This window comes from Ostrea edulis, chromosome 4 (genome assembly GCF_947568905.1).
Source record: "Ostrea edulis chromosome 4, xbOstEdul1.1, whole genome shotgun sequence".
In the NCBI taxonomy this organism is placed as follows: Eukaryota; Metazoa; Mollusca; class Bivalvia; order Ostreida; family Ostreidae; genus Ostrea; species Ostrea edulis.
This window is the reverse complement of record NC_079167.1, coordinates 47,787,959-47,801,590: the sequence shown is the minus strand read 5'-3', so window position 1 is coordinate 47,801,590 and position 13,632 is coordinate 47,787,959. Positions and strand designations below refer to the sequence as shown.

The window sequence follows — 13,632 nt, the reverse complement described above, 5'->3', positions numbered from 1 at the left end:
TCAATGATAGTATGTGGAATTTTGACCAGCTACCTGTATAGTTTTTCCTTTTTCACCTTCAAGCTTAAGGCTCCAAAATTTCCTTAGCAATATAGAAATTAAACAGAATAAACATACAGTTATCCAGGCGCTTCATTTATCCGGATTATCTTGATGGGAGCCAAAGCGTCCGAATTAACAAGGCTGTGTGTGTGTGTGTGTGTTTTATCTTTGTGACATTTTGTATCGTTCGTCACCTCGTTTCAGTACTTTGATTATATTTTGTTTATTGAATCTGGCACTTTTGGGGGTGAATTATCTGGAGAATTGCTCAGAAAAACCAACCTGTAGGCGGTTTTAAATAAACTTTTCTTCAGTAACTTTCAAGAATAAATTGCAAATTAAAGCTACTATTGTCACTGTTACATTTCATGTAAATTTTAAATGTTACATTAAAAGAGCGAATTGACTGAATGACACAAATGTTTAAAAAGATTGAAAGCGCAAATATGTTTTGCATTCATGAAGAGAGGAGATATTACAGAGCTTCTAAAATGCTATTTATTTTTAACTACAGGATGCACGGTGAATATTCTCCCGTTTCGTCAGAGGATCAGCAATACGAAGACCCACCTTCTCCCTTGCACCTTGACGAAAAAGCAGACAGGATCCTAACGATGCAGTCCCTCAAGGGTACGCATGATTTAACAGGCAGTAGTGCATCATCAGAGGCAACAAATGCTTCCCCGATACGCACAGGGGATACCCAGCTATCAACCACAGCTATGATGTTGGAATCTTCCAAATCATCTAACGAAACTTCTTTTCCAAAGAAGCCCTCAGAAATAACGTCATATCAATCAGCCGCCATTTCTGTGGGAGCTTGGTATCAACCTCTAGATTTTGCCTCGCCTGTCATCGCTATTCAGCATAGCAAACCATTCAATGACCGTGTTCCTGTGAATTTTGTAAACGAGTTTGATGTAAACGAGGCTGCTAAAAGACTGTCCATGACAATGTCGGGCAGTCCAAAGGTCACATTCAGTCAAAAGAAGGGGAAGAAGGATTTGCAAGAAATGGATGGCAGTGTCGTGCGATTCCATTCCAACTACCAGCGCCATCCTAAACCACCATATCCGTACACAGGAATGATAATTCATGCCATCACCTCTGCACCAGAGAAGTGTCTAACACTTAGTGGTATTAACCATAGGTTGGAAGAGATGTTCGACTTCTTTAAAGGCCCCTACAAAGGATGGAAAGACTCTGTTAGGCACAATCTTTCCCACAACGCATGCTTTGTGAAGGGTGGACGATGTACAGAGCCAGAGAGTAAGGGAAACCTATGGTATGTAGACATATCCAAGGCACCTATAAACTGCTTCAAGCTTCAAGACACGCCAGTCGCACGCCAGGGAAACTGGGCTCAGGAACTCCACATACAGTTAGGACTCGCAGAAATTCCCATTCCTTCCAAGAAACCCACTTCTCCTGTTAGTCTTCATGCCAGGAAATTTCCTTGGGATATAAACAACTCATCCAGTGTTGTCAGTGGTGTTGCATTCAACAGCTCCAGTCACGGTTCAGATTCTGTATACCCTGTACCGCTCAGTGCAACTCCTGTGTCCACAGTCAACGAGGAGTTTTCTGTAGAACCCAACAATGAGAGTTTCAGTGAATCCAGAGAAGTGCCTGCTTTTTTGTCCGACGCCAGCTTTGAAGGGTCAATCAAAACCAGGAAAGTATCGAGACAAAGCAGAAGGAATAATTCGGTGTGGAACAAGAGAAGCAGGGAGGATCTGATGAAAACCATTGCACGTAAAGCTGCCAGGAAGATGACTTCTGAAACACCTATCCAAAACTTTTCCCTTCTCTGCCAGTCTCCCCATTTCACACAAAATGAAACATATTCTAATCCTCCAAATGACACACATCCCTACCACCAGCATCAGTATTTCCCCGAACCGAATTTCTTTCGCCAATCAACCAAACACATGCCGAACTATGACCATTCTCCATTCCAATCTTTTCTATATCAGTCAGATGGACCTAACTTCGAGTATCCCAAGGCTCCCACAATCGACATTCAACAGCAGAATTATCCTGGGTATCCATACTTTCCCGCTCAACCATTGGACCCTTATCACACAGCTGCATCTTGGAACAATACCAGCTACCAGCTTCTATATCAACAGAAGGCGATTTATGACCCTACGACACCCGTCATGACGTTTCTCTCTCAGAAAAGTGATCCCGTGGATTTTAGTCATACCATATCATCACAACAGGAGCTTCCCAACGACAGTTCTTATGTGGAGGTAGAAGAAGTAGATGAATAGTAGAAAGCAGAGATCAGTAAATGAAACGTCCAGTCACGTGTCAATACTCTGACGACGCACGTTCCTTCGTTGCCAAAGATCAGTTTATGACGTTAATTAATTTATTTCTTTAATTATGTTATTTTTGGTACAGCGTATATTACTGTACCTTGCTAATGGAATTTACTGTCAAACAACGAGGTAAACGGCTTGAAAATAACTTTTGCAATAGATGCTGCTATTTCAGTGCATATTCATGTAGTTATATTTTGTTTGCTTATGACCGATTTTTAAAGGGGATGGTTTCAAGCTAGGGTACTGGGTCCAGTTGCACAAAAGTTAGTTAAGTTTAACTGGCAGTTAACTTTAAGTTAACACAATATATATGTTCAAGTTAATGGAAAGTTAACTGTCAGTTAAAGTTAACTAACCTTTGTGCAACTGGGTCCTGGTATATAGAAGGAAAAAGTATGCTCAAGATGACGTTGTAAGAATTCTGTTTAGTCATTCTAGGATATAGACCAAGATATTAACACACCCGATATGTTTCTAGAATATCGGACCCAGAATTTTTTCTTTCGAATAGCATTTATATCATTTTATGAGCACAGATCCACCATCCAAATACACATGTGTCAAAACATTTGGGTGTTTCTGACCCTCAATAACTTTGAAACAGATTCCATCAGTGAAAAAAGAAACATTCATAAACTTGATACTCGCATTCATTATCTTGATACTCAACCAAAAGTTCACTATCAGTTTTGATATTGCACAAGGCAATCTGACATATTTCCATCGACGTTCAGACGTGAACTCTAATATCAACAAGACATCCTTAATGTTTGATTGCATCTAGTCAAGCACACAAAGTCCTAAGATTCCGAGAAGATTTGTGTCTGACAGAAAAAAATAGAATGTTTGAATGATAACGAACATTGATCAATTTCATAAATCCAGTAAAGAATACAACAAACACGGACCCCTGGACATTAGTACATATACATTTTTATATACTAGTATGTAGGAGATCACGTTCCCAAAAGGAGTAAGCTTCTACTGTTGACCCGTCACATCCACCGCAAGCCCTATATCTTGATGAGGTAAACAGAGTATGTATAATGGTTGTTGGTTAGTTGTATATTGTTTAACATCCCGCTCGAGAATCTTTCACTCATGCGGAGATGTCATCATTACCGGCGAAGGGCTGCAAAATTTAGGCCTATGCTCGGCACGTAGGGCCTTTGAGAAGGGAGGGATTTTTTTATCGTGCCACACTTGCTGTAATATGGAGCCTCGGCTTTTGCGGTCTCATCCGAAGGACCACCCCATTTATTCGCCCCTTACGACAAGCAAGGGGTACTGGGAACCTATTTAAAGTATGTGAAACAAAAGGAGACGATGAACGAATGTAGGTTTTTTTTTCGCAATCAAGAACGACTGTGAATCACAGAATGATGTTAATAAAATCCTTCAGCAGTACGGGACAGGGAAATTCCACTGAGGGGACAATATTCGCAGTCTAAATAAAAAATAAAAAATTCAAAGAAAACAATGCAAATTATTTCATGTGGCTGTCTCACATGGGTATAGTCGATCTTACATTATCACCAGTGCGAGACCGTCATGTGAAACATCAGTGTGAGATTTGTCATGCCTTACACTGTTATAACGTTATTCATTATGTCGTCATGTATTTTCTATGGCGTGAGTGATTTTTTGCCATAAAAACGAATCGCCTTTGAACATGTCAAATAGCACACACGCAACACCCCCCCCCCCCCCATCTAACTACAAAATTTATTGCATATTCACTGCGTAGAAACGGACTAGGGTAAAGTACGTTAATCCAAGATGTACGCGTCTGTTATTTTGTACTTTATAAACAACCAATAGAGTTTAAGTTTAGAGTTCACATGAAAACCCCTAACTATAAAAACTACATACATGGACATATCAATACCTCTTGTATAAAATACCAACACATGAAACATAAATTGAAGTTTGGCGTTCTGGGGGATACTCATTACTATCCTAACCAAATAACTATCAAACCTGACCTAATTAGTAAACTGTATAAAGCTAATTACAAAGTGTGTCCGGGGCGGATCCCAGTGGGACTTAGCAACGAATCAAGCCCAGGGTGATCCCAGCGGGCTTGAGCACCAAATATGACCTGGGGCCGATCCCAGCAGACATACAAGCATTGGACCTTGCCCGATCCCATGGGCCGATCCCAGCGAGCATCAAAGCAGACTAGTAAACAGAAACGTGAACAGGCCGATACCCACAAGCATTTAATTGACTGAAACATACCTGGGGCCGCTCCCAGCAGGCATCATAGCAGACAAGACCATGCCCGGGGCCGATCCCAGCGGGCATCAAAGATAAAGTGCAGTGTATATCATACCTAAACAACCACTAACACTATATAGGTTAAGTAATACCATTATATACAAGACATTTTCATTAACACACACATACAAGAAAGAACCTATCATAGACTTGGGGGTAGAATTCACAAGGATATGACAATGAAATGTGTGCAATTATATAATGCGATCCAAAACCCCCGGAGAGGGTACAAGACTGTAACAAATAATACAATAATAAATTTTACATTAAAATCACCTACAATACACCTGACAGATAATATGCTTACTAAATGAACATTATTTAAGGTTATAAAATCAGGGATGCATCAAAATACTTACTCCGTGCAGAGCCAAACACCTATTTCTAAATAAAAACAAATTTGTCCCATGTGCTTTTTTGGCGTACATCCGGGTGAGTAAATTTCTAAAGTACAAAACCAAACTGATCAAACATAAAAATCCGGAATTGTGTAACACTACAAAATGTGATAAAAACAGGTCATAAGGAAGAATACTGTAATATTTAAACATATAAAAATACACAATGTTAATTACATGCGCTTAATTTTTCTTTACAACATCTGAATATGAAACTTATACGGTACCAATTTTGATGCACCAGATACGCATTTCGACAAATAATGTCTCTTCAGTGATGCTCAACCGAAATGTTTGAAATCCGAAATAACTATGAAGTTTTAGAGCTAAATATAGCCAAAAACAGTGTGCCAAAAAAGTGGAGCCACATTCGTCCAAGGATAAGAGCTATGCATGAGGGAGATAATCCTTAATTTTGAAATGAATTTCTAAATTTTATAACAGCAATTAAATATACATCCGTATTTTCAAGCTAGTAACGAAGTACTTAGCTACTGGGCTGTAGAGACCCTCGGGGAGAGTTCCGATAGTTTAGGACGCCTTCAAATAGATTGATGAAATATTACACAGTTTTCTTTTTATTGCTTTTAATTTTTATGCTTAAATGCTTTGTACAAAGTAATTGTCAACCAGTAAGTTCTGTATTTTCAATCATAGTACAAATTGTCATGAAGTAGTATATCGGAACTCTCCAGTGCTGAGAAGGTAAAATATGAAATGGTGGCCGTTTGCAATGGCTTCGAAAATAGCCAACTTGAATTACTGTGGGATTTATACCTTGTAAAGGTAAGAAATGCATGTTTCATTGTGATAGGGAGTTAATAGGATGTCTAAGGCGAAAAGTTGAAGCGGACAAGAAATTCAATTTAACCCATTTTAATCGTAACTAGTTCTAATTGTAACGGGGACCGTTACATATGTTCCCCAAACCTCCCCCAATTAAAAAGTGATGTCCTTGTGAATCTATAGCAAAAAATCATTTTATTTTAGCCTTTAATTACATGTAGTACGTTCAATATGGTAATTTCAGTACCCAAAAAAATGAAAGAAAGCGTTGCACGCGCATACACGCGCACGCGTGTATGATTCCGAATTTTTGTTGATGTCGTTCAACAGGCATGTGTATCATATACCCACAGTGTGAATTTCATAACGTTTCCACCAAATACAAGGAAGTTATAGCGATTTTAAAATCGTCCAATCAGAATTCAGCACACGTGCATGCACGTGCTGAGCAGTAATTCTAACCACAACAATTTGTAAGGAGTAACAAGACACATCTAAACCATTAATATCAATAGAATTTGATGAAAAACAAAAACGTTATCGTCCTTTAAAAATTGAAAATTTAAAAACGTTGCACGCGCATGCGCATGTGCGTTGGCATTTTTTCTTATACCAATATATAGATACACATATTGTCTACATATGCTTTGAATATCATCTCATTCACTTCATAAACAAGATAGTTACAAACGTTTTAGTATTATCCAATCAAAATGAAGCGCACGTGCATGCGCGTGCAAATTGGTAATTTTGACCATGCAAATCAGTTAAGAGTCTCAATATCTACCTATGATATGAATTTCAAGCCATTTCAATGAACAACAAAAAAGTTAGACTGATTCCAAAGTTAGCGTACACATTTTGTAATGCGCGTGCACGCGCATGCGTGCACGTGCTGACAAAATAAATATTATTTTTCATATGTACAAATGATATACTATCATCCTATTTAGGTTTTATATCGCTTCCTTCAATATTCTGATTTTCCATTTTTTGTACCAAAATTGCAATGCACGTGCGCGCGCGTGCATGCACGTGCAGACAAAATGACTATCACTATGCACATCTACAAACGCTATACTATCATCCTGGAAAGTTTCATATCGATCCCTTTTGTAGTTTCTGAGAACACTACCAGACAAAAAAGTACCGGAGAAAAAGAATAATAATAATAACTAGTTCTAATTGTAACGGGGACCGTTACAGATGTTCCCCAAACCTCCCCCAATTAAAAAGTGATGTCCTTGTGAATCTATAGCAAAAAATCATTTTATTTTAGCCTTTAATTACATGTAGTACGTTCAATATGGTCATTTCAGTACCAAGAAATGAAAGAAAGCGTTGCACGCGCATACACGCGCACACACGCGCACGCGTGTATGATTCCGAATTTTTGTTGATGCCGTTCAACAGGCATTTGTATCATATACCCACAGTATGAATTTCATAACATTTCCACCACATATAAGGAAGTTATAGCGATTTTAGAATCGTCCAATCAGAATTCCGCACACGTGCATGCACGTGCTGAGCAGTAATTCTAACTACAGCAATTTGTAAGGAGTACCAAGACACATCTAAACCATTAATATCAATAGAATTTGATGAAAAACAAAAACGTTATCATCCTTTAAAATTTGAACATTTAAAAACCGTTGCACGCGCATGCGCGTGTGCGTTGGCATTTTTTTGTTACACCAATATATAGATACTCATGTTGTCTACGTATGCTGTGAATATCATCTCATTCGCTTCATAAATAAGATAGTTACAAACGTTTTAGTATTATCCAATCAAAATGAAGCGCACGTGCATGCGCGTGCAAATTGGTAATTTTGACCATGCAAATCAGTTAAGGGTCTCAATATCTACCTATGATATGAATTTCAAGCCATTTCAATGAACAACAAAAAAGTTAGACTGATTCCAAAGTTAGTGTACAAATTTTGTAATGCGCGTGCACGCGCATGCGTGCGCGTGCTGACAAAATAACTATTATTTTTCATATGTACAAATGATATACTATCATCCTATTTAGGTTTTATATCGCTTCCTTTAATATTCTGATTTTCCATTTTTTGTACCAAAATTGCAATGCACGTACGCGCGCGTGCATGCACGTGCAGACAAAATGACTATCACTATGCACATCTACAAACGCTATACTATCATCCTGGAAAGTTTCATATCGATCCTTTCTGTAGTTTCTGAGAACACTACCGGACAAAAAAGTACCGGAGAAAAAGAATAATAATAATAACTAGTGATCCTAATTGTTCGCGAACAATTAGAGGGCTTCCCACCTTCTAGCGGTTTTTCAGTAGTGTTGAAATGCTAAAAGCCCCCCCCCCCCCCTACCCCATCCCACCCTCACCCAAAAAAAAAAAAAAAAAAAAAAAAAAAAATGATTTGGCTAGAAAAGAAATTCAAATTTGCCGCCTAAATTTGAGTGTTGAGGTGTGTTCAATGCTTGGTTTCGCATTAAGTACCCGTCAAATTTGAGGGAGAAAAGGGGTGTGGGTGTTGGGTAGCCAGCACATATGCACATATCAGGTAAAAGTGTAATGGGACTTGTGCAGGTGTTTGGGGTGACTTTAGACCTGTTAGATGTGATATTTGGAGGTGCAAAGAAACCGGATGTGCCATTTTCCTAGATTGTAGTAACTGCTGGTGCATGCTGGGAGTCTATACAAGCCTCATGTTGTCAGATGTTGTGAAGATGCACTGGATTTGACCGTGTGTGTTGTGGATTGTGGAATTGAATATACAGTTTGTAATGGCTCATCCTATGTGTTCTAATTCACGGAGACAATGTCTTTCAGTCATTTCACCCAAGGAGGCATGCATATACGGATTTATAGGCTTTGACAACAAACAACCAAAATGGCGGCCGGTGAATTAGAAAGTGTCTGAGTGCATGTAGGATATCTGAACGGAGAATAGGAGTACTGCATCCCATCTGATCCTGCAGGTAAGTGTTTATTTGTTTACAATGACAGTCGGGATGGAATGTCAATGAGTTCAACTGTCAAGTAAAGTTGCATCATCATTATAAAAAAAACAAACTTAGTCTTTATGTTGATGCAGGCAGACAATTGAATCTGGCCTATGTCTTTTCATGAATGTAAATGGAATTCATGTTTGATTGACAAGACAGTCAAGAAATGGAAGAAGTGGGTGTAGGTCAGATGTGTAGGTGTAGGTCAGATTAGCTAGAATCCTGTAATTGTTGCATGGCATGAGACCGGTCAAAATAGTGTATTGAAACAGCTGATCACAATCAGATCACTTGAAGGGTGGGGGGTTTCTTCCTTGGGGACGACAGGCGTGATGGGTGGGTTGGCCTTACTCGTGGAGACTGGCCCCTGGATGCGTGACCTTGACCTTTGACCTTGACCCACTTTCAAGGTCAAACCTCAAAAATCCTGTTGTTGGGCATGAAACCGGTCAAAATAGTGTATTATAAACAGCTGATGACAGACAGATCACTTGAAGGGTGGGGGGTTTCTTCCTTGGGGACGACAGGCGTGATGGGTGGGTTGGCCTTACTCGTGGAGACTGGCCCCTGGATGCGTGACCTTGACCTTTGACCTTGACCCACTTTCAAGGTCAAACCTCAAAAACCCATGGGGGAGAAAGTGTGACCTTGACCTTTGACCTTGACCTCATTTTGAAGGTCAGAGAGGTCACGGGGCTTCGTTTAAGTGGTCCCGCATCCCTATCTACATCCGTGAAGAAGTTGTGGGCTCGAACGACGACGTCGGAGACTTTCGGGGGCGAGAACCGTGCTTCGGGGTTCTCGGTTTCCCTCGGTCAACTTTTCTGTGCGAGAGCGTTTCATCTGGAATTCGTCGGCGAAGGTCTCGCCTCTCCACGACTTGCGGTCTAGTGAGAGTAGCGATAACGGGGTTTTCGACGTTAAGTCGCCGCCATTCGCAGAGTGGTCAAAGTTCAGAGTTGACATTCGTGATGCCGAGACCGGTCCAAAATTCCTTGCTGACCCATGTGATATTTCGATGCTATCTGAAGCGGGAAAGAGCGTATAAAAAGTGCCATTTTCTGGCCATTGTGGATGACCTTGACCTTTGACCTTGACCTACTTTTTCAAGGTCAAGGTCACCCAACCCGTCCCAGTGGGTTCCGTCTCTCTACGACGAAGACTTTAGGAGTCGTCAATTTGTAGGGGACAAATCGCAAAACATGAGGGGGCATTAACTCCCTTTAGGGGACACCGAATCCCTTCATTTGAAATTCTTCGCTTCTACTCATTGACCTCTATGCTTCAGCAAAGGTTTCATCCTCCTATCCTTTACGGTTAAAAAGGAGTAGCGATAACAATGATTTCTGCTAACAGGTCCGATAACTCTGTAAGGGGTCAAAGTTCCATGACGCAGGGTGAAATGTATTCGTTTCTCAAGAAGTGCTCTAGGATGGAGTCTAAAGTTTTTCGATAAGTCTTAAGACGAAAATTTTTTTTGACGGCAGGAAAATAATAATAATAATAAACAGAACAATAACAATAGGACTTTCCACAGAAAGGTGGAAAGCCCTAACTAGACACTCATTACTAGTAATGAGTAGGTCTTCCGTTAGACCACTTCTGGTAAAGAGCTTTCTATTCCTACGAAAACCATTTAAATGTATCAGAAAATGTGCCTTCACAATGTATGAGAAATGTATTATCGAATTTTTTACTCCTTTCTCATAACTTCCGTTGACGACCGGAAGTACTATTCAGATGCGTTTTCCTATAAATGACAGCGACTCTTTACTGTCTATATTCCCTGAAAATTTCACGTCTCTATCTGAAAGAGTTCTCAACAAAAAGAAGTAGACTAAAGAAAGAAAAAGTAGTAGGTTACTACCGACCGGAAGTCAATTTTGAAAAACAAAATTATCAAAACTTTAGAAGTTGATACTTTTATTAAGACATGTGAAAATCATATGTAAAACTTCAAATATAAGCGAGATTTATGGGGACAAAGAGACGAAAAGTAAAAAGGTATTTTATCAAGAAACCGGAAGTAGTCGTTTTGACTACCGACAGAGTCAATATTCTTTTGACACTTTGAAGGAGAGTTAATAAACTAGTATAGGTTTCAATTTAAAGGAAAAAGTTTGAAATCTGCGATTCTTTCCCTCACTTCCGGTGACGACAGGAAGTGAGGGTCGACATGTTCAACCCCCAACTGCACTCTTACAAACGGAGATTGATCATCCCTGAATATTTGATGAACCTATATTTTACCTTATCGAAGTAAAATGCTGGACAAAATTCCTTTTGAGAAACAGAAAATCGGCCATATTTTCCGACCGGAAGTGAATTTTGTAAAAACAAAAATAACCACAGCAAGGTCATTTCATCAGACATTATTCCTGAAAATATCAAGAAAATATATCCAGACTCGAAGAAATCGGAAAATCAACATTTTTTCAAATACTTCCGGTAGAGACCGGAAGTGACGGATGAAAAAATTGAATGTATGTGTACATTGGACTAATGTTAATTGATCAACTCTAGAAGTTTCAAGCGTCTATCTATATTCATTACTGAGAAAGTGAAAAGACAAGGTTTGAATATGTCCACCCCATATATCACGACCGGAAGTGAATTTGACAAAAATATTTAAATATACTTTAGACATTTGTAGTATCTATAACATATATAAAATTCAAATCATTAACTTGTTTCATGACCGAGATTTATGGCACTGAAAAATGAGAGAATGAATAGTCTTTCTTTGATATAACCGGAAGTTGGAAATTCAACTTCCGGTGGGGTCAACATTTTTTAAGAATTAGAACGAGACCTAGAAAACCGATATAGGTTTCAATTTGAAAGAAAAAAGTTTGAAATTTCTGATTCATTAATCACTTCCGGTGACGACCGGAAGTGACGGCCGACATTCTTAACCCACTCCTGCACGCCTACAAAGTGAGATCTATTCACTCTGAAAATTTGGTGACTCTATCTTTTACTGTTTCTGAGAAAAACGCTAGACAACGAAAACAGCTAATAAGCCGTATTTGCCGACCGGAAGTGAATTCTACAAAAATATTTGACGTTACTTTAGACATTTATAGTGACTATAATATATGTAAAACTCAACTCATTAACTAGTTTCATGACCGAGATTTATGGCACTGAAAAATGAGAGAATGAGTGGGCTTTCTTTGATATAACCGGAAGTTGAAGATTCAACTTCCGGTGGGGTCAACATTTTTTGAGAATTAGAACGAGATATAATAAACCAAAGTAGGTTTCAATTTGAAAGAAAAAAGTTTGAAATTGATGATTTATTTAATCACTTCCGGTGACGACCAGAGGTGACGGCGACAAAAAATATGTGCATGCACCATAGAGAAAATAGATCTATCATCCCTGAAAGTTTCATCCGATTATCTTTAGTGGTTTTCAAGTTTACCCCCGGACAAAGTTTCTTTCAAAAACCGGAAAATCGGACGTATCTGACGAACGGAAGTGAAAATTGAAAAAATGAAAAAAATCCTCGAGGTACCATCGTTGTCTATAACCTGTGAAAGTTTCAGGAAAATCCATCCAGCGGTCTCGGAGACGAAAGGGAAAAAAAAAAAAAATAATAATAATAATAACTAGACACGATCTCGTTGCGAGCAACGAGTAGGTCTTCCGTCCGATTTGTTGATGCACTCGGAGTTAAAAAAAAAAAAAAGAAAAAAAGACAAATGAGTCCCAATTTAGTTTCCGACTTTAAGACACTTTAGATATAATCAATTTTTCATATCATAAGCTTCTGAAGCAAAGTTGCGGTGAAATTCGTTTGAAATTCGACTCTCCAGGCGAGCCATAAGGCCCGCGGGCCTATTTCTTGATGTCATTTGTTAGCCCTCTATAGACTCAACAACTTTAGTTCTATATGTCTTTACAAAATATTTACCTGTAAAAAGTTATTGAGATCGACCGATATCGACAAAAAATCGACTCTACAGGCGAGCCATTAGGACCATAGGCCTATTTCTTGATATCAATCGATAGATCTCGATAAACTGAACAACTTTTGTTCAATATGTCCTTACAAAATATTTACCAGTTACAAGTTTTTGAAATCGACTGATATCGACAAAAATCGACTCTACAGGCGAGCCATTAGGACCATAGGCCTATTTCTTGATATCAATCGATAGATCTCGATAAACTGAACAACTTTTGTTCAATATGTCCTTACAAAATATTTACCAGTTACAAGTTTTTGAAATCGACTGATATCGACAAAAATCGACTCTACAGGCGAGCCATGAGGCCCACAGACCCATTTTTTGATATTGATCGATAGGTTATGACACATTGAACAACTTTTGTTCAATAATGCTTTTCAAAAAATATGTCGTTTTAAAGATATGAGGCGTCAAATATTTACGATTTTGGCCCTTAAAATCTCTAATTACGTGACATATGACCTACTTTTTGATTTGATAAGATCAAGCTCGTTGTGATGAACATTTCCGCTTCTACAACTTATTATAAAATATTAATAGTTTCTGAGATATTCTCAAAAACATTTGGACCCTTCTGAACCCCTAATTTAAAGGGCCAGCCCGTTTTGCTTGATATCGTAAGAAAGGCCTTGTCATTTTAAACATTTTTTGCTCAACAAGTATTTAGAAATTCTTTACCGTTCTCGAGTTATCTCTACAAGAAATATTTAGGGGCCAAACTGTAGCTCCCTAACGGGGCCACATAGGGAAAAAACGAAATGTACATATTGTTTAGATTATCATTCTGAACAACTTTTGTTCAATAATGCTTTTCAAAATAT

At 38.7% G+C, this 13,632-nt stretch overlaps 1 protein-coding gene across 1 annotated transcript; it reads left to right on the top strand.

The window, feature by feature from the left end:
• The first annotated feature begins 885 nt into the window (after positions 1 to 885).
• LOC125669028 (forkhead box protein H1-like) lies at positions 886 to 2,318 on the top strand. The gene has a single exon (XM_048903472.2). It carries the CDS (start codon positions 990 to 992, stop codon positions 2,316 to 2,318), a length of 1,329 nt encoding a protein of 442 aa, XP_048759429.2. The 5' UTR covers positions 886 to 989.
• Positions 2,319 to 13,632: the final 11,314 nt, after the last annotated feature.